The sequence below is a fragment of the Peromyscus maniculatus genome, chromosome 9, assembly GCF_049852395.1.
Source record: "Peromyscus maniculatus bairdii isolate BWxNUB_F1_BW_parent chromosome 9, HU_Pman_BW_mat_3.1, whole genome shotgun sequence".
NCBI lineage: Eukaryota > Metazoa > Chordata > Mammalia > Rodentia > Cricetidae > Peromyscus > Peromyscus maniculatus.
In genome coordinates this window covers 5,565,508-5,587,145 of record NC_134860.1, presented here as the reverse complement: position 1 = coordinate 5,587,145, position 21,638 = coordinate 5,565,508, and the positions used below count along the sequence as shown (strand labels likewise).

The 21,638-nt window shown below is 42.6% G+C and overlaps 2 protein-coding genes across 2 annotated transcripts in view; both read right to left on the bottom strand.

The window, feature by feature from the left end:
* Positions 1-9,197, bottom strand: part of LOC143267221 (disks large homolog 5-like) — a 62,610-nt gene extending 53,413 nt beyond the window's left edge. The window contains exon 1 of the mRNA XM_076544223.1: positions 8,375-9,197. The gene's annotated coding sequence lies outside the window, so the exon portion shown is untranslated. The remainder of the gene's footprint in view (positions 1-8,374) is intronic.
* Positions 2,011-20,509, bottom strand: LOC143267222 (disks large homolog 5-like). Its single transcript, XM_076544226.1, has 3 exons — positions 18,488-20,509; positions 9,191-9,322; positions 2,011-8,558 (listed from the first exon to the last, which is right to left on the bottom strand). Exons 1-3 carry the CDS (start codon positions 18,553-18,555, stop codon positions 8,420-8,422), a joined length of 339 nt encoding a protein of 112 aa, XP_076400341.1. The 5' UTR covers positions 18,556-20,509; the 3' UTR covers positions 2,011-8,419.
* Positions 20,510-21,638: the final 1,129 nt, after the last annotated feature.

Genomic DNA, 21,638 nt, shown 5'->3' with positions numbered 1-21,638 from the left:
TAAACCTTTGAGGTAGGAGATCACACCTTTAATTCTGATCTTTAATCCAGATGGAATCTGGACCACACGTGCTGGAAGCATATTGAAGGACATGGAGGAAGGAAGCTTTTACACTTTCTCTGCTTGCTCTCTCCTTGTAAGCACATCCATTCCTTCACTGGCATTAAAGCCTACTTCTTTCAGATTCCAGCACATAATGAAGAACAGCTGAGACATCCAGTCTTGTGGAGAGAGCATCTGCTGGATTCTTGGACGTTCCATTCACAGCCAGATATTGTTGGATCAGCTAGAGAACAGCCTGTAAGCCATTCTCTCAAATTCCGTTTCCATAGAGAGGTCATTTTATAACTTCTGTTACTCTAGAGAGCCCTGATTAATACACCAGGCATGTAGAGAAGACATTCTAGAGTAGTTTGTGTCTCAGCTATGTCACAAATTCCCAGTGGCCACCTTCCCTTTACCATTCTTCAAGAGAAGCTTTGGTGTCGGCCTTCTTGGTTCTTATAACATCTCAACAACAAAATAGCAAATAACCCAAATCTCTCAAAGGGAATGCAGAGTAATATAATGAAAAGAGTGCCTCAGATGGAGAAAATCTAGGGATAGTGAAAAATAGAAAGCTAACTTAGGAATAGAAAGTATTAGATTTTGTGGACCATGCCCATGCACCCCCACCCGATGAAGATCAGAGGACAATTTCTCAGAGGTTTGTTCTCTCCTTCAATCATGTGAGTCCTAGGAAGGAACTCAGGTCTGTAGGCCTAGCAGCAGTTACCTTTGCCCCCTGAGCCGTCTCTCCAGTATGGCAGTGGGTGAGGGGCAGGTCCAGTTCTCACTAGTGCTAAGGCCAGCGATGAGTAGGGTTAACTCTTTGAATCCCTATCCTGTCTTCAGCAGTAAAAGGAGCCACTCACATCAACGTAGACCAAGTCTGTGGCAGGGCAATGGACCAGACAAGGCCTTTGACAGCAGCCTACGCCTGGAGGACACCAAGATCCCTGGAGGCAGCACAGGCCAGTCAGATCTATATGGCCCCAAAGAGAACACAGGCCTTAGAAACTACCATGGTCCTAGGTGACAGCCCAGACCCCTACCTCTGTGTGACACTAGGAGGCCATACAGGTCATGGATATGAACAATGATCCTGGCTGTGATTGCAATACAGACCCAGACAAGTTCTAAAGTTGTAGCTCAGGCCTGGATGTCACAATGGCTCTCACTGGCAGTGAAGGTCACACAGACTGGCAGGAACCCACCAGCACCATGTTCCATAGTGGTAGTCCAGATTCCAAGCATCTTTGATGGCAACAGAGGCTTGAGATATCAACACAGATCCTGGCTGCAGCAGGACCATGGACCCAGACATGTCCCTCAGTAACAACTCTAGCCCTGATGTCATTATGGTCCTAGTTGGGAGCACAGGCTTCTAAGACACATATGCCCCTTTGGGGGTATATCCCTTTGACAACAACATGGTCACAGCTGGTGGCCAAAACTGAAGGTGGCTGCCAGGCCTTCACTGGCCGAGGATACATGGGTATCAACACATACTCCAACAGCTGTGTCAGGGTCATGGATAAAACATGGCCCTTGGCAGCAGATCAGGCAGGGACATCATCATGGCTCCAGGTGACAAACAGGCCATGGATTTCTTTCATACTCCTTTAGTAAATGTTTTCATTTCCTGAGAGGCTTACAGCAATACTGTTGTGTTTCTCATTAATGTGCTGCACATGATCACATCCTGAAATGGGTATACAGAATGCTATATTTAGAGATAGCTAAATATATACCACAAGGATACAGCATGGATACTTTTTCCACCATGCAATGGGAATCTACAGAGTTAACAAGACCATCCACATCCAAAGCCCTGTGTAGCCCTGGCTGCCTGGGATCTCACTCTGTAGCCCAAACTGGGCACATAAGACTTCTGGTGTTACAGGAGGTTCTGGGGTTAGTGGAATGAGACACCACCACACCTGACCAAAGAAATTGGTTCTAAGAAACAACAGTTCAAAATCACTTTATTATTAATAAAAATACAGTAATATTACTCAACAGGGGCTTAAAGGGAGCAGTCAATATAAACAATAAACACCATTATCAAAATATGCAAACAGCAACAAGAACAGAAGAACGAACATATAAAAAGCAAAAGCTCAGTCTATAATGGAAAAAAAAAAAAAAAAGCAAACAAAACCAAACCAAAAAAAAAAGAAAAACCAAGGAAGGTCAGCAGCATTCTCTTGCTGCAGAGTTAGAGTTAGCAGCACAGACCTACAGCCTGTGGCTGGCCTTGCAAACATGGTAGGAAGGCAGTCAGCTATTGTGAAAAGCCTCTCAAAGCTAGTACAGCCATGCCTCCTTTCGGCTTTGTACGTCAAGGCTTCTCCGAGACTAACAATGAGACATTTCCTAGAGCAAACTTTGTGCCCCTTGGGAAGCTTTTGATAAATTATCACACACTGATGATCCTGTAATGTCTTGGTCACTATTTGATTCTGTCAGCATACAGACACTTGTGTGCTTACTAGAGACCCCACAAATATGTGGGCAGCATCTGAGTATCAAGGAACAACAAAGATGACTCAGATACCTCCTATAAACACTTTCTCCGGACCTGGCACTTCAGTTCAAGTTGAGAACTGAAGAAATATCTATTGATTTTAAATATGGAGGGGAAAATGACTAACAGGAGGAATGAGGGACTGTGGCGATGTCTGTGGTGCATTATCTTCAGCAACACTTGTGCACGACATGGTGTCAGCTTCAACACTGGACTGGAGAATGAAAAATGATTTTTGGTGTAGTCTGTCAAGAACAGCTTGACATCAACAATCTTTGATGACAGATTTTTCTCCATATAGGGAGGGCTAAGGACTCAGTCAGCTTGCCATTAATAAAATTGCTATAAAGTACCCAAAAGCAATCCTAAATACATGCAAGACCTTCAAAGCTGATGTTCTGAAAGATGCTAAAGACTTAAATGAATGGAAGTTTTAAAAGTATTGTGGATAAGTAGGTAATATAAAAGGTCAATTTTGCTAAATTAATAATACTAATGCAATAGATACTGAAATGTAAATACAATACATCACCCATTTCTGTGGAACTTAATAATGTGACCAAAGATGTTCTTTTATTGGGAAAAGGATAGTTTCTTAAGTGGAACAGGCAGGAACATCCAGAGATAATTGTAAAAGAGTAAAGTAGGGAAGCATGTCATATTAGAGAGAAACATGACATATGAGATAAAAAATAAAAAATACTTTAATAGAGTTATTTAAGCAGTGGGTGTATGATAGTGTAGATATTACAACAGTGTCCAGAAATTTTATAATTGTTGAAAAAAAGAGATACAGGCTGGAAGGATAAGGATGGATATGAGAGCATACCTTGAGAATATGGCAAGTGTTCTAGTTAAGTTTATATTGTGATGAAAGTCTAAAAAGCCAATCTGAGAAAGTGAAGGGTTTATTCACCTCACAGTTTGCAGTCTATCATCAAAGGAAGCCAAGGCAAGATCCCAAGACAGGGGTTTGAAACCACAAAGAATGCTGTTTACTGCTCTGCTCTGCTAGCTTTCCCAAGAGGCCCAGGATCACCTGCCTAGGAATGGAACTACCCACAGAGGGCTGAGTCATCCCCCACTGGTTAGCAACAAGAAAATGCCAAGGAATCATGGTTGCAAGCCAGTTTGATGGAATCCAGTCCTCATCTATGTGTCAAGTAGACAGCCAAGATTAGCCATCACATCGAGCCAGAAGGGGAACATATAAACCTCAGGTTATTGCAAAGAGCATTTACCCTCCATGAATAGGATTCTATGTCCATAGTGAAATTTCACCTGTAAGAAGGATAATTTAAATGGATTTATGTCAGAAATGAAATAATAAATCAAATAATGAGTGACAATAAACACAAGTCAGAAAGGAAAATTTGGTAAATTTGACTATTGAAGCCTCTTCTGGAGGCTGCATTGTGGACATGGGGAGGGGCTGCTGGCTGACAGTAACTTTGACCACCCTTCCAGTGTTTTGGTGGAGGAGTTCTTATCAAAAACCCAACCTCTTACTACAGAAGCTAGGTCCCAAATACAAGCCTGAATTGTCAGCTGCATGCCAGAGCTTATGTTCTAGAGAAATGGAGAAGTCCATTCTGCTTGATGATTTGGGGAAGGCTAGATCCTATTTTGAGAGCCATGGATGTTGAAAGCTTCTAAAGCAGCACCAGGCACATTGTCTGTTATCATTATTCTTGGAGACACACACTGCAATGCCCACACTTATCATGCTAGTATCAGTGGTGAGCTCTATAACATGATTTCACTCTGGAGCATGATTTGGGTCCTATTGCTGCTGTCTCCAAAGCCTTTCACATTAAACTGTCAGAAAATGACTTGCTCACCAATATCTCTACCCTCCATGTTGTTGTCCCCCTATCAGGGTCGATTTGCTGTTGAATGTCAGGGTTTCCAAAATTCTTGTCTCATGTTTTTCTGTCTTAAGTTCATTTTTGATGCTTTCTTTTCTTCAGGAGTACTGATTTAACAGACCTATTGACTGGGGCTGGATCAACTGGAGGTCAATGGTATTTGCCTCAGCGGTGAGATCACAGCTATAAGGGATGTCTTCTGAGGAGGCCTTGATATGAGGGTGGAGGACTTCATGGGTTCAAAGCATCTATGGGTTCTTTGGCCTCCTCAGTTCTTAAAAGACCTGCTATGTGAGAAGGAAAGGCAATCAGAGCCTGCACACATAAAAGCACACTCTAATGCAGTACCATGTTTAATTTCCCAGCTAATGTTAATATATGAGCCATCACCAGGAATACTAGTAGAAAATATTAACTTTTTTAGGATGAGAGAAGAATACAGTGGCCATGAGAAACAGGCAACTCAATCACTGAACTGCCTCTCCTGTAACACTAATGCACAGACATGTGGACCTCTGGGGTACTGCTTGGTTAGCCAACCCTGCTTAGGAAGTTCCCCAGGCTGTGCAGTATAGGAATGTTCCCCAGCACAGGACAACTGGACCAGCTCACTGGTCTTATTCACTAATTCCCCGTTGACCCTTAGGTGATAAACTTCCTCCAAAAGGAGCTCCCTTTACCACAGGCTGCCTCACGTCAGAGCAAATGAGCTCAGGAAACTAGAAACCCGACAAGCCCAGGAACCTGGAAAATCTCAACAACCAGAAGTCAAAATCAACAATTCCTCCCTTTAAGGTGATCGTGTCAATGATTTCTTTGAGTGACAAAAACCTGACTATATCAGGGCCAAATGATTACCTGTATTATTTCATGCTGAACAATAATTCATGGAGGGGCTCAATCAATTTATACCTTTTCTCTCAGCAAATGATAGACATCTAGATAGTTTCTACTTTGAGGCTACTCTGACGAATGCTGCTACAACACTAATGTCCCCTAGCTTCTCCTTGGACACCTACTTCATGTTCTGGAATCACTGGTTCACCTGAGAACTGCAGTTTAACGTTCTGAAGAAGAGTCTGTGGCTTCTCAATGTGCTATATCATGTTATACCACCAGCAATGTCTGAGAATCCTCATTGCTCCCAACCCTCCAAGAGGCTGATTTTAACTTAGAGTGAAGAACTTTGAAGAAAGGCAGTTACTGAGTGCTACAGACACAGCATGTAGTGAGTGATTTAGACCCTCATGAGCATATGGTGTACATTGCGACAACCCCATTCTCACACCACAGCATGGCTAGGGAAGTTCTGATGAACTTAGATGCATCTAGAACCACAGTGTAAGTCAAAATCCCTCAACATGTAAAATGCAGTCCTACCTTCAAGGAAAAGATAACTGAGAAAAGTTAGGCAAAGGTGGAAAGAAAGTGGTAGCAGGCAATGTGTATGAGGACAAGACAGGGCATCAGAAGACACAGTGAGCCAATGACCATTGAGTATGCAGTCACCACTCACCCAGAGCAGAGAAGGGACACAAATCTTCAGTCAGCCTATCTTGCCTCTCAGACACCTTGACTTGCCACAGAGGCCTCCTCCTCCTCTTCCTGTACCATATTTCTTTGGTATGCTCCAAAGACTTTTCTTGTAGATAAATATTATTCCCTCTACAATTACCTGAAAACCATTGACTTAGAGTAGTTTTGTATCCTTTTGTCCTAGAGAGCAAGGTGGAAATGTAGAAAGATGGGCAGCAGCATGCAATATTAGATGGATGCAAAGTGAGTGTGCACAGTACTTTTTCAACAATGTTGGACTCCATCATCATCAAAGATGTTTCACTGACAAAAAAGTGAACATATTGATGCATCCAAACACATACTTGCACATATAAGCATCCATACTCACAGACATACACACACAAGCACTTAAATCTATACATACTGGAACCATAGACACACACAACCACACATGAGCACATACACACACACAAAGTGACACTATCATGCACACAAGATGCAGTAGACACAGAGACACACAAAAACACACATATAGGTCCACACACACAGATGTACAGAAATGCATCACACAGCATACACACACACACACACACACACACACACACACACACACACACACACACACACTGATCCCAGAATTGCCAGGGATAGAAGAATGCCTTTCAGAAGTCTTCTGCTGCAGGGGGAGGGAGTGGGTTGTCCCTGCTGTCTACAAGGCACTTAGTCTCAGCCAGGCTCTACTACTCTGCTTTGCACTTACTTTTACTTTCATGAGCTTTATCTATCCCAAGACTCACTGATCCCATGGGTTCCAAGTTGATCCATCACAGTCTCTTTACTAAACCTACCCTGGCTCCTCCACAGAAGACCCTGCCTAGCTCAAGAGAAAGAAAATGACCCATGGTCAAAACCCAGGAAGTTTATAACAGGTTGCAGTGCATGTGATATGAAAATAGCGCCAATGTCAGTCAGAAGGATGCCAGTGAAGTGACCTATACTGCTTTTCAGGAATGCAGCACTCTACACAGGTATGAGAGGGAAATGTTCTAAGATACAGCCATGCATGTGATGTAGTCAGAGCAACACAATGTCAGCAAGAAGATGCACTGTGTGATTCTGTGTTGTGAAGTCAATGAGACAAACCAGACATTTCCTGTGGTACTAGCTTTGTGCCTACTATTTTTTAAAAACATCTGTATTGTTTGATTTTTGTTATTTTTTAGAAATTACATTAACACCAAAACAATAAAAGTAAATGAAGAAATAGAAAGCTACTACAGCCTTCCTCTTTCTGAACAATTGAAACTTGTAGAAATTGGATGAGAATAAACAAGACACAAGATCTACCTTGGAGGACAGGAGATTCAAAGAGTGCTGGCCAGCCAGATTAGCCAAAAAAGAAAATTTCAGGTTCAGAGAAAGGCCTGAGCTCCAGGGAATAAGAGAGTGGGCAACGGATGACAACACGGGATTTCATTATGTAGCCTCTGAACACACCCACCAATGTACACATTTACCCATGCCTGCATAGACAACACATAGACCACAGAAATCAGAAGTGAGCAGGAAACAATGAAGAGGACATCATGCTGAATGAACAGTTGAATTTAGACTATGCACATCAGGTGTTTCAACTGAGACCCACAATATAGCAATCCATCTCTTGGGGCCTAAAACTTCCTAGGGCAGCACACAACTACGTCAGACTATGTTGAGGGGATTGGAGAAAATGTTTTCTTGCAGCTTCAAATCTGTCACCCCAACCCTCACCCTGTCAAAGTCCTCCCACATGTATGGTCATCCAGGCAGCTCCAGACTGGAAAGTCCAGGACGCTCCCAGGGGACTGTCCAGCCCCATGCCCAGAAAAAGGACTGAGAAGGTGGTACTCAGGCATCTGTCACTATGAACCAAGAGCTTGGCAAAAGGAAGAGAACTCATTGGGATGCAGGAAGAAAGGAGAAGTCCGCATGTCACCCAAAACATTGACAATGAAAACCACTCACTTGGCACTGGGGCTGGAAGCCAGCCCTGGCAGGCTGCTTCCTACCTGTGATCTCACATGACCCTTGCAAAACAAATGAGCCACAGGCCACTGGCATCATCAATGGAAGCTATGTGCTGTTCCCTAAGTAGATCCCTGCATAGCAAACCTCTGATCATAATGACATATAGGTGTGTGATATGTGACTGACCCAGTTCTCAATGTACTGCAGCTTCTGGCAGAGCAGGAGGGTTTGCTTGACAATTATCAGTTTCTTGAAAGAGGCTAACTCTCTAGAAAGACTCGGGAATGATCATAGAAATCAACACTTGGATGGTATGTAGGTGGGAGTCTGGATGGATGGGTGGATGGTTATATGGGTGTCTCTATGTTTATGCTTGGACAGGTGGGCACCTGCCCCCACTGTCTCAGCCTACCTGCTGATGCTCAGCAGAAGGGTCACAGACCATCTCATGAGCCTCCTACAAGAGCCTCTTCAGCTCCTCACAGGACTCTTGCAGTTCAGTCTGCTCCTTCCATGGCAGTCTGTTCTTCAGTCTCAACACATATAGATTCTTCTTTAGCTGAGTACACTCTAATAGGACCTGGACATTGATATAACTGAACAACCACCAAAATATGGTGAGCCCCAGAGAGCCTTCATTTACCATCCCTACCCCCAAGTACAACCAGCCTCAAAGACAGCCCAGGAATGGAGCTCTCAGTAGCCAAGTCAGCATCACTAAGAGACAGGCCAAATCCAGGGAATAACCAAATTCTAGAGAGAATAAAGCTACTTCTGAAAACTCTGATGCCAAAATGGAACCTGTGCCTCTGAGAACAGAGTACAGTGCACACCTCTTCTTAACTGTTCGTTGTATTGGGAAATCATCAACAGGTAGAGAGCAAATACTCTTGGAAGGAGGGCAGAAGTCCCAACAGGAATAAATTCGGTCTACTGGTCCCATGGAAACCAGGTCTGTGAAGCCCCTGCCAGTGCCCAGAGGACCTGAGATGCCAGACATCCCCTTCTTGCTGCAAACCAGTTTTCTGTCTCAGCGCTCCCAAGGCTGGCAGGACAATGATGGGAGGGCCTCAGTGTTTTTCCACACTGAGTCCAAGAGGCACAAATCCAAGGGCCACTAGGCAGGCTGCTTGCTAAGAGACAGACATGCTGGAACCAGAGCCCTCACTTTGGGTCAAGAACAAAGAACGGCAGAGACAGTTCCTCTCATGATAAAACACGCTCTTACCTGAAGGATTCAGTCTCCTCAATCAGACCCGTGCACTTGTCCAAGGCATCAATGATCTCTATGGGCGATTTCTGCAGGTCAGACATCACCTGCTTATGCTCCATTTTGAGCATCTCAAGCTCAAAATTCAGCCTGTAATTGGACATGGCCCAAGGAGAAAAGAACCTCATGAACACAGGCCACAAGGATCACATGAATGAGGCTAGGTCATGGACTACCCCAGCCCAATGGATGCCATAGCCTGGCACTCATTGGGACCTCCTGGTGCTTATTAAATTTCCCATCCTGTCCCCAAGCCAGAAGATGCAGCTGGTCCAAAGAGGTGTGCCAGGGATACATGAGCTCTCTCAGTGGCCTAGAGCTATAGATTAGCTCTCTAAGAACTTCCCAGGAGTCTGTGCCTCATATCTGGGCCCACCAGAAACCTATGATGACATTTCTCCTGTCTTCACAACAGGGATTCACATATCTTGGTGTCTATTGCTGCATAGAGGACCAGAGCACACAATGAGAATTTGCAGGGAGGATTCCCAATTTCAGGATGGCTTTATAAACTCCACAGGGAATTCCAGTGTTCCACCAAGATGAGCACAGTGCCCAAGAGGCATGCTGTTCAACGTGGGCTTCCCTGGCCTCAGCAGTGCCATCTGCTGGAAACTGTAAAATCCTCAGACCATGCCACAGAGTCTGGACACTCAGGAGCACATAGACCCACAGAGACATACACACACAGACACACAGACAGACACACACACACACAAAAAAAAAATAAATATATACATATACACAGAAATAGACACACAGACACAGACACACGTGGGGCGTTTACCTACCAACCCCACAGCTCCGTAGAGTTTTCTTCGGTGCAAGCAGCAGGAAATATTAGATAGAAGGATTTATAGCGGAGAATCTTGCAGAGATAAACAGACAGAAAATAAAGAATAGCCCCAAGAGGGCCTGAAACCTATTCCAATGGGCCCTGAGTGTTTCTGCCCCAGGGTTTTTATAGAGATGCCAAGGGGTGGAGCAAAAGACCTCCTCCCCCAGCACAGCCAAATGCAGACCATCTCAGATACCTGCACTCAGGCCTGTGGTCCTGATCATCCTCTATTTAGACCTGCTGGGTAAAGCCACGAGGAACGCCAGAACGGGCTCCCACAGGTCCCCCCTTCTTAATATATATAAAAAAACTATTAATGGCTTACAGCAATCTCCATAGCTGTTACACCTCCCAGTATGGGAGTAGAGGATGTTATAGATGGCATTTCTCTTTTGAATTAGGTCCAAGGTGACTACAGCAGTCTTAGCTGCCTCACGCCCTTTCTAAACCAAAGACTCTTAAGGCGACTACAAACTTAAAGAATCCCTTAGCTTCATCATTACCATTAACAGGTTAACATAAATATTGCTATACATAGTCACAATTCTCTCTATCTTACAACTCAAAGCAAACTCTTAACAGAACCATTTGAATTAGAATATATGGTACCATATATAGTTAACAATTTTCTCCATCTTACAGCTTTAACTCAATCATTTGAATTTTCTTGTTAACAGAACATAGGAAAAACTTTGATGTATTCACATTGAATTTAAATATTTCCTTAACTCCACAAAACCCATCTCCATTAATATCAATAGGTTTCTGTGAAAATAATTCAATCTCATAACTCCTCCTTTTCTTTATAATCTTTTAAACAAAATCTCAAATCTAGTTAGAGGAACCCCAACTTATACAATTCCTACAAACCAATATTGAAAAGCAATATTTTCAATCTAACCATTATCACTTTGAAAACTTTTAGCAAAACATCCAAAAGAGTTTTACACTTTAAATTTAGTATACCCACTTGCATTTCTTACTAACATAACATTAATCCACTCAAATACGAAAATGTTTTTAAATTACATAGACTAAGGAATATTAACTCTCCCTTTTCTTTATAATTTAAGCAAAGTCTCAAGCCTAGTTAAAAAACCCAAACTTTTCCATTTAAACAGTTCCACTTGTAACACAAAACCAGTTTCTTAAGTAATTCCACTTTTACATAAACAGTTCCACAAAACAATTCATGAATCACCAGTTAATAAAGCATATATGCATACACAAAACTGCATTTTGATTCTAGGTAGAAATAAATTTCTTCATTTAAACAGTTCCATTTTTAACCCAATTCCAGAAAACCATTCCTAGGTCATTACTCAAAATTGTTCCATTGCAATGGAATCTCTATTGTTTATTCCATTTCTTAAGTCTTAAAATTCAAATGAAAAATTCTGGTACTAGCCTTCCAAATATGAGAAATCCATAACCAAAATCTTTTTGTAATTTTATCTCATTTTAAGTTCAAAAAGTTCAAACAAGAAAAATTCTGGTATCAGGCTTTCACTTCCAAATATGAAGAGACGTTTTTCAACCAAAACTTTTTGCAGTTAATAATTTTTGTTCAATCAAACGTCTCTGAACTTTTATTCTCAAGCTAGAGACCTTTTTAGGTACAATAGTATTCTAAACCGCACCGTTTTTGATGTTAGCTCAGGTTTTTCTGTGCTGTGTTGATATTCCACGGATCTCAGCTGCGGATGCTTTATGCTGGTTCTGGCGTCCACCATTCTTAGCTTCTTAGCAGCTTCTGGAGCTTTTGAAACCATTCAGACTGCCTACTTTGCAGTCTACTAGGACACTACCTGTGTCTCAGGTGTTTTCACCATATACATTAAGAATAGACTCACACTTAACATTTACACTTTACAAACTCACATATAATATTTTTTTGCCTTGCAAAACATTTAGACTCATATTCAACATTTACATTTTACAAACTCATATATAACATATTAACATCTACTTATTTATACTCCTTAAGGAAACTATAGAACTACTTTAGCAAATATATTTCTTATTATTTATATACTTATATTCGTTCCATCTTATTTAAAGTTACATTTACAACTAGCATCTTTACTTCTTTCAAGCTTATTACTACATGTCTTAAGACTACCTTAGATACTTCTTACACCTTATATTCTTAAAGGAACTCTATAGATCTATTTTACAAGCTTATATAGGGCTACCATTAGCATATGTCTAACTTAGCAAACACCTAAAGATTTCTTAACACAGATCTAACAAGACAGAATTTTTACAAACTCACATCTTATTTTCATTTTTCTATTTCTTACTCTTAATTATTATCACTATCTCCATTAGAAAGATTCTCTTAACTAGACAGGAAGGACGTACATCATTTCTAAAGTTTAGAGTTTATAGTCAGCTTTATTATAAAGCACTGGGATTTAGTGAGTGTTGTCATTATAGAGTTGTAATACTTGTTGCTAGGGGACTGTAACATTCTCTGGACAAAGACACATGCCAAAGTTGCTGAGTTCTCTTGGCCTTTCCGAACCAGCAGAGATGCACTGTCAGCGGTAAACGATTTTTAACTAGAGGCTGTCCCTTCACCCAAATTCATAATAGCTCCCCTAAGTGCTTCAATTCAGACAAACATTTCTATTACATCAGTATTTTTGGTTTGTTCTACCGAAAAACTTCACGCTGAGGGTGAAATTACCATATTTTGCTTCTGTAAAGCTCTTTGCCAAATACTGCACAGCCATTAGGTGATATAAAGTATTTTTCTAAAGGAGCTAGTAAAACCAAAAGTGGCACAGCTCCGAATTCTATTTCCTCACTGTTTGCATTCTGAGATACCTCAGTAAACGCCCCCCCCCATCCCCTACAGACAAAGAGAAGCTTAAACCAGGATTCCTAAGTGTAGATAAGAACTTAGAACCCTTTTCCCCAGGTGGCTGTATCTGCTACAGGGACTTTGGAAAACACAGTCAGGATATTCGACCAAAAGACTAAAAAGGGAGGCGGGTTAAAATAAATTATATGGTCTGTGCCTTTAAGAACTAGGCTCACAAAGAAAGGGGAATGCTCCTTCCAACCTCCCTGCTGTGAGTGAGAGATTTGGAAGAGCCTCCCTGGAGGCTTGTAAACTTAGAGAACACCTTACTTTTGCATTCTGTACCTAAAGTCTCCAGTGGTGGCTTTGGGGACACGATCTAGGCACAACAAGACCCTCACTCTGTTGTCTCAAAAAGGGGGCCTTAGACCAAGATATATCAATATAGATAGACCCAGGCCAGTTTCAAGTCCCCAGAAATGATGGCGCCAGCCCCAGGAACTTAAAAGAACAGAGTCAGGATGTCTGATGGTAACCAATTAACCATGAGATGCCCCTGTCTGGAGATAACATGACCAGACCCTGGAGAGGAGTTGTAAAACTCCTGACAGGGCAAACAGATAAGCTAGAATAAAATGAAGTCCAGGCCCGGGAAAAAATGGACCAATCAAGGATGGACCCGTACTAACTCCCTCCCCTCTAAGAAATGTTATGGGTTTTGCCTATAAAAACTAACTTCCCCAAGAAAGAGTAACTCTTCCCTGCCTCACTTGAGATGGCTTGAGATGAGTTCCCTGTCATGACTTGTAACAGATAAACCTTGCTTTTGCATTCTGGTATGCCTGTCCTTGGTGGTCTCTCTGGGGGTTATGATCTGGGCAGAACACATTCACCAGTGACAAAACCTCAGAAATACTAATCGAGCCACTTTCATTTTGGTTCCTTTATAGGAAATGTCATTGGAGCTGACTTTTCTTAGTTCCAAGCTCCTTACCAGACGCTCCTGTAACCACTGAGCTTCGTTCTCCTCTTGTGAAAAAACACAAACATGTCCTTGATCCCATATTAACACAGGATCAGGACCCTTCCATAATCCCGAGCAGGGATCTTTCCATCTTAAACTTTTGCTATTTTGATGAAGATCATGTGACTGTTGAGCCATTTCCACTGGGGATAATGCTCAGCCATTGCATTACCCTCAGCTAAAGGACCAGGAAGATTGGAGTGAGCTCTAATATGGCCCACAAAGCGTGGCAGCTTTCTTTTGTGGAATAGCGTCTTGACTTTGTTGAAACATTTTGACTTGATTATTAGTTCCAATATTTTCACCAAAACTGTTACTATTCAAAGGAGTCAAGAACATAGATGTTCTTTCATGAAACATATCCTTCATTAGTTTACATTGAGAAAAAGCATTTTCAGGATTTAGTATTTTCATTTCATTAGCTTTAACTCCTGATGTTATTAGCAGCTGTGATATTTAGCATTGATTTCTTATAAGGAACTTTCAGGTAAAGCAACTCTTTTGTAAGACAGCTAGATTTTCTGAAGTTTGTTTCCCATCTATAAAGCAGTCATTTCTTTTTTGAATGCCTGTTTCCTTGTCTCCTTATTAGACTTGCAAAGGAATTACTCATTGCAGGCAGTTTGTTCAAAAGGCAAAGAACTTTTTAATTTCAACATAAGTTTCTTCATATCTAAGACAACGTTCAGTGTATAAACTGCTTTCCCTTGTTTTAAGGATTTTAAAGTGGCTTGTCTGCTCTTAAAGGTAGCATTTTGTCATCCAGCTACCTTAAAAACTTTGCACAGCTATTACGGTAAATAAGGCATTTTACCCACCCCCAAAGCGTGAAGCACCTAGTTCCATATGCTTTCAATTTTTCATTGGAACTGACACTTAAACTTACATGATTTTCTTCCTTATTCTTTTAAAAGCTATACTTTAATTTTACTATGAACCTATTTTTGAGCTGACCAAAGTGTTTCAGGGCAATGTCACCATGTTTAGCAGAAAAACTACCTTTCCCAGAATGCATTTCCCTTATATCAGTCCATAATAATATCAGTCCCATATCAGTCCCTTATATCATTTTCCTTATATCATTGATTTCCCATAGTTCTTTTCGGGTTTGAGAGTCAACTGGTTCTCTTTCACTAGACTTGCCTGGGAGGTTAGAACAAAGTCGCTTGCCTTTGCAATGGGAGATTTGAACAAGCACTTCACATTTTCAGCTATGGCACATTGGGAGATTCCTATTCTCTCCTCAGCTGGCTTCAACAGGTGTCTCTCCTTCATTTGACAATGGCCCAGGATCAGAACCAACCACACCTGCGTCATTAGCCCGCATTGAGGCTGGCATTTCTGATAGCAACTTTCCTCAGGGCTTGTGTTTGTTTTAGCCAGTCAGTGAAAAACAAGATCATGTGCAACAGCTTTCCCATAGCTCTTTCAGAGAGATTTTCTCCCACTGATCTTATTCTCATTTTGCTTGCTCCTTCCTTCCCCAGATGCAGAGCTTCAGGTACCTGTCTGTGGCTCTCTACCTCTGCTAGCTGCCTTTGGAGGTGGGGCTTTTTTTTCTCCCCCCGAATCTGCCTCAAATTCTAGCAGCTTTTTCAGGTCATATATTTGCTGGGGAGGATTATGTCCCTTCTCTGTTTCTTCAGAGTCTTTCTCCCAGACAGTTCCCAGTTTGGTCTCAATTTATCCCCTCTCCCCCAGAAACAGTTTCTGACACTACAGTGGTGGCTTTCTCTGCTACTGTAGGTAGGAGCTTTTGTCCATTTCTGCTTTTGGGGTCTGTGTGGTTTGCATACAGACTGAAAATCTAACAAGGGAGGTTTTCGCCTTTTCTAAACTCCCATTAGGACAGGTGTTTTGCCTCATCAGGCCTTCACCTGGCCCAGTCCCCCAGTGGGTTCCCTTTGTTTGTCTGGGTGCTCCAGGACAGAGCTTATGCCAGAGGCAATCGCCCCTCAGGGCTACACTTCCTCATCTCATAGGGAGTCAGTTGAAACAAAGCTTTTCTCAAAGAGGTGCTTTCTCTGACAGAAAAGAAAGCTTTCCTCCTGGATAGTTCTGTTCTGCCCTGGCTGGGCTCTTTCCCCAGACAGCATTCTGACTCGGCAGCACAACTGCTTCAGACACAGTTCAGCTTTACTGTTTTCCCAGAAAGGTCCTTTCTCTGATTGGAAAGCTTTTCTCAGATTTCTTTTTGCAGCTGTGGACCTAACAACCCGGGACTTGTAGGAAAGTGGACAACTGTGCTGTTCCCACCAGCTTTAGTTTTGTTTGTTCATTAGCAATCTTCCCCTGGGTGCTGCACCTTCCTGCCTCAGCTCTGTGCTCCAGGAAGTTTACAACTGCAGGAATCCTAGTATCCCCGAAATGCACTCCAACTCAGAGACACTGGCCAGTTGCCTCTGGGTTTTTGGTCAGAAGCGAGGATACAGTGCAAACAGTTTGCATTGCTTCAGGGGATTCTTTGCATTAGGACAGTTAGGAGCACCTTTTCATTCTCAAAGGCTCACTCAGAAACAAAACCCTTGATGCCTCAGCTCTGCTGTAACTGAAAAGCTTGGTTTTTCTGCTTTTCTTAGGCAAAGTTTCCTGCCTTTTGGGCTCTATGTAGCTCTTCACCCACACTCTCCCAAGTGCTTCCCTCAGGTACTCTGACCCACTGTCTTTTACTAGCTTGAAGAGACAGAGCTTAGGAGAGGTTTTTAGGAACTTGTCCCTGCCTCCTGCATTGCAGGGAGGATTTTTAAAGGCTGAAAGAACTTTGGTTTTGCTGTCTTAAGAGGTTTGTAGTTTTCCCTTAGAACTAATCACAGGTGGTTCCCATACTAATATCTTCAAGTGATTCTAATTTTTGTCCTTCTGAGAGAGAAAGTTAAAGGCTTTAGTTTTTAAGTTTAAGAGAGCTTTTGAGAAAGATTAAGGCTTTAGAGAGATTTTTCCCCCAAATTTTCCAAGAAAAGCTTTTTGGTTTAAGAAAAAGATTTGTTTCCCCCAAGAGAGAAAGACCAACTTTTCCCAAAAACTTCAACTTTAAACTTTGACTTCTTACACCCCCATTTTTGCCTCAGGGAGAAAACACTTTCTCCTGCCACTTGGACTTAGCATTTCAGCTGTCCCCAGGTCAAAAGCTTCCATAGGAAACTTTTCCTTCCCCATAAGCTCAAAGAAGAGCTTTTTTACTACCCGTAAAGCCCAAAGATTTTTCCCAGTTTGTGTTTATAGCCCCCAAAGTTAGAAAATTGAAGAGTTTTTCTGTCTAGTTGCCTAGCTTATTTTTTCCTACACGATCTTACACCTCTAAGTTTTTCCTATACTATATTACTACCCTATACCTTATACTTATTTTTCAGATAGAAACTCAGAAAAGGATAGAAGATAGAAAATTTTGAAGGAAGAGAATTTTGCTACAGCATCGTACATCCTTCCAGTCTGCTTTCCTTTTCTCTAGAGGATAAAACCCCTGCCTCTCAATAATATATATAAAATATATATATATTCCATAACACCGGCATGCCTTCCTACTGGCAGGGCTGACTCAGTACTTTCACCAAAAACTCTGTAATAAAACTATTATTTTCCTTTATCTTTAGTCCCTATTTCTTTGTCTTTAGTTCCTGTTCATTTGTCTTTAGTCCCCCCTTTTTTTAGTCCCCCCTTTTATTCTTTAGTCCCTCTTCTTTTTTCTTTAGTCCCTGTTCATGGCACCATTCTGTGGGGTGTTTACCCCCCAACCCCACAGCTCCCTAGAGTTTTCTTGAGTGTGATCAGCAGGAAATATTAGATAGAAGGATTCATAGCAGAGGATCTTGTGGAGATAAACACACAGAAAAATAAAGGATAGCCTCGAGAGGGCCTGGAACCTATTCCAACAGGCCCTGACTGTCTCTGCCCCAGGGTTTTTATAGAGGTGCCAAGGGGTGGAGCAAAAGACCTCCTCCCCCAGCACAGCCAAGTGCAGACCATCTCAGACACCTGCACTCAGGCCTGTGGTCCTGATCATCCTCTATTCAGACCTGCTGGGTAAAGCCATAAGGAACCCCAGAATGGGATCCCCCCTCCACACACACCATATGAAATCAAGATCCCCAATAACTACAGGGAGGTGGCATTGTCTCAGAGTATATGTAAGACCAGAGAGGAGCAGTAATGACCTCCAGACATTCCAGCCACAAACTGAGATGGATGAATGGGATGAGGCACCCCAGCTGCTGCTAGGTGCTTTCAGACACAATCATCTGCTGGTCAATTACAAAGACTCACAACAAACTAACAGGACCTAGCATCTCCCACAAGCCAACATTTGTCAAGGCATCTTGATATGCATGTTGAGATCTCACACACTACTGTCCCTATCCTCAGACTCTGGTTCAGGCCACGGGCTCTGCTTTTCATTTGGAGGAAGCAGAACAGTTTGTGTCCCTATTTCACTCCTACCCAGGTTCCAAGTTCTGCATCTTGAATGCACTCAGGAAGTTTAGTTTAGGCATCAGGACACCCTGGATTTACAGTCTCCTGTTCCTCACGAAAACTGGGCTTGATACTGTGGTGCCAAGATGTCAGCAGAGAACAGGGCATAATGACTACCTGTGGTTCAAATCCTTGTTGATGTAATTGGTGAGGATTCCATGCAGCTCATTTCTATCGCATGTCATATTATGTAGCCAGATGTTGAGTTTCTCTATTTATTTCATCTGATGCTACTTCAGTGAAGTTGCAGATTTGGGATGGTGCCTCCTCTGTAGTCTCTGAAGATAGATAAAGAAAATGGAACTTGTATACTTGAATAGCTTAAGGTTAATAGAGTCCATGATGAGTCCCAAGAAGCCTGAGGAAGAGGAAATCCTAGGGACCCAGGGAAACTCCCAAAGAGCAGGGCAGCTATCCTCAAACTGGTGCCCATAATCTATGTCTCTGCCCTCAACTAACATGTCTAGGTTTGTGCCTCACTCCCTAGTACACTCCTCTGGCTCTGGAAGGCATAATGTATCCCAGCCATGTAGATTTGGAGGACAGTGTCAGCTCATATCTGATGTGATGCAAGGCTCAATGTCCCTAAAGCTTAGCGACACCAAGTCCTGATCACACATGCCCAGGTCCAAAGCATCTGAATGTCTGAGGCCCTGGTAGATGGTCAGGGGAGTTTCCCTCCCTTCTTATTAGCATCAGATTCCCATGGAAACTGTAGGAATCCACTGGGATGAAGTACAGCAACACCCTACCCAGAGAGGGACAGCTCATTAGTCCATCTGTTCCTCCTGCCCCTCTTTGCCAGTCTGAATGAAATGAAGGAGTTCCCAGAAAGGCAGCTGCAGCCTGAATAATTCATGGCTTTCCTAAACTGACCATCAGAGACTCTTGACTCTGGGTCTGTTCTTAAGAAGCTCAGAGAAACAGGATAGGCCCATTGCTTCCCAGAAGCTCACAGATGCTGAGCCAAAGCTCAAGTTCACCTCCAGGAAGCTCACTATCCCCTGCTCAGGATTCATTTCCTTCACCAGAACCATTTATTTTTCCAGGTTTGACACTAAGACCAAAGGCAAGCTTCATTTGCTCTCTCTGGTCATTCCATGTTCTGTATTCTCTCTCCTAAGCAAACTGCTCAGTCTTACAAACATGTCTATGGGCACTGAACAAATACCCTACAGGCATTTGGTGTTGCCACAACACTGGTAACATCACAGAAAATACCAAGGGCTCTCCAAGATACAACACAAATTCTATAAAAAGGACTATTAGGGTCATCTACATGTGGCCTCACCTATCTACTAACTAGTACTTATGCAATGCACAAAAAAACATGTTGTCTTTCTCAGGAGCCTTTCCAGAAACAGAAAGAAAGACCTCCAACACATCCTCTTTACAAAGCCAGGGATATCTCTCTCTCTCTCTCTCTCTCTCTCTCTCTCTCTCTCTCTCTCTCTCTCTCCTCTCTCTGCCTCATTAGAATATTTTTACTACTTCACATATGGGAAGTTCAAGTCTCTATTCCAAACACATCTGATGAAATGGCTCATCACTTCTTCCGACCTCTAATCAATAACATGAGAAATAAAGGTTGCTAGGGTATGAGGTCAGAATGATGGGGAGGAATGATCGGTCCCCTGATGTGAACAAGCACATTGTGGAGAACCCCCAAGGCTGTTATAGTATTTCGGAGTGTTGGAGGTTGTGGGTGCCCTGTCAGAACAAATGTAAGTCCTATAGTTAATGAGGAAAATTACCCCTAATCATCAGCAGAATACATTCCAGCCCTTATGATGTTAGCAAATGTGTGATAAACTAGTGACATGTTAGGCTGGAGATGATAAGGACTGGGGCTCTCCAGGTGAGTCCTGAGACACAGGAGCAAACATTCCCACAAGTGTAAGGCTCCTTTCCTGCCTGAGTGCTTGTGGAATTTGAAGAAAGACAAATGGCTAGTGAGAAGCTACACACAGACATGCAAAGGCATTTATAGAAAATCAAATGTGTCATAGTCATGGGAATAGTATGTAGTGTGTCACTGCTGTGGTGCTACCCCTAGAGCTACACAAAGCCAAATTCCTTGACTGGAGACACCTGTGACAATGTGCATGCACTTAGGAAAGGTGACACAGCCAGCTTAAATTACAACATCCATTCGAGAATGAGAGAGGCAGGCAAACTGCACAAGAGGACAGATTGTTAGGGGTCCTTTACCATAGACCTTTCCCAGAGCCCCACTTCACACTTTTGAATTTACTGACATCCCTAAAAGGAAGAACTAGCACCATGTTTAGTCCAGATGAAATTCACCAGAAGTCTATACAGTGGATTCAGAATTGTACTTGGTGGATCCCAGAACAAAGGAGTGATGTGAGGCAAACTGTGTCTTTTCAAATGTTATATCACACTGACAAGTCATGCTAGACAAGGTGAGCTTTTTCAGTAATACCCAATTCTAGAATTCAAGGGACACTGCCTGCTCTACACACTGCCTCATCTCAGTTAATCCTTACACAGTGAAGGATGCACAGAAAGTGACTGACAGATGAGACTTTGCCCAGATAGGTTCTCAAAGCCCACGTTGAGTCTCCACTTCTGTGGATGTCACTTCTCTCATCTCTCTATAGGGAGGTCTCAGAATTCAGCTGGTTGCCTCTGTCTCCCGAGACAATCTGACACAGTGGACACCCTCTTTAGAACTTACTCACAGTTGCAGCGGATGCACATTGGCTTCAGAGCCCTCAACCATGTGCTTTCAGAGCCTGGAGAAAATTGCTACTGTCCACAAGCACTCAGGCAGTATAGGGATGCCCAAGTCACTTGCTCTATGCTTCAGAGTCTCATGTTAATGGAGAAGCCAGGCAGGGGCAGAACATAGTCCCCACATTCACAAAGCCATCCTCACTGACATTCCAGGACATTCAGAGCTACCAGGAAGAGGACAGTCTCATTCCAGGTCCACTGAATCTAACAGTTGAACTGATCTGTGTACCACGCACAACAGGGAACTCAAAAGTTTAGGGATCCTTGAAAGTCAGTAGCACTTGGTGGATCCTGCCCTGCTAGTGGTTATGATGTAAAGTATCAGAACCTATGGCTTTGCCAGGGTACTCTCCTTTCCCTATTATTACTGGCACACAACTAAAGGACTCCAGTGAATGTGAAACACAGTTATGGTACAGAAATCTCATTAGTTCTCTGTGCCTCCTTTCCCTCTCAGAGTGAAAGAAGAGGGTACCCAACAAAGCAGCTTCAGCCTTGTCAATTCCTG

What these genes read in the sequence shown, in the direction of transcription:
- LOC143267222 (XM_076544226.1), bottom strand. Translation starts at nt 18,555, where the DNA reads ATGACATGCGATAGAAATGAGCTGCATGGAATCCTCACCAATTACATC. An exon ending in AACAAGGATTTGAACCACAG is followed by an intron (nt 9,323 to 18,487) that starts GTAGTCATTATG and finishes GTCCAATTACAG; the next exon opens with GCTGAATTTTGAGCTTGAGA. An exon ending in GAGGAGACTGAATCCTTCAG is followed by an intron (nt 8,559 to 9,190) that starts GTAAGAGCGTGT and finishes GTGGTTGTTCAG; the next exon opens with TTATATCAATGTCCAGGTCC.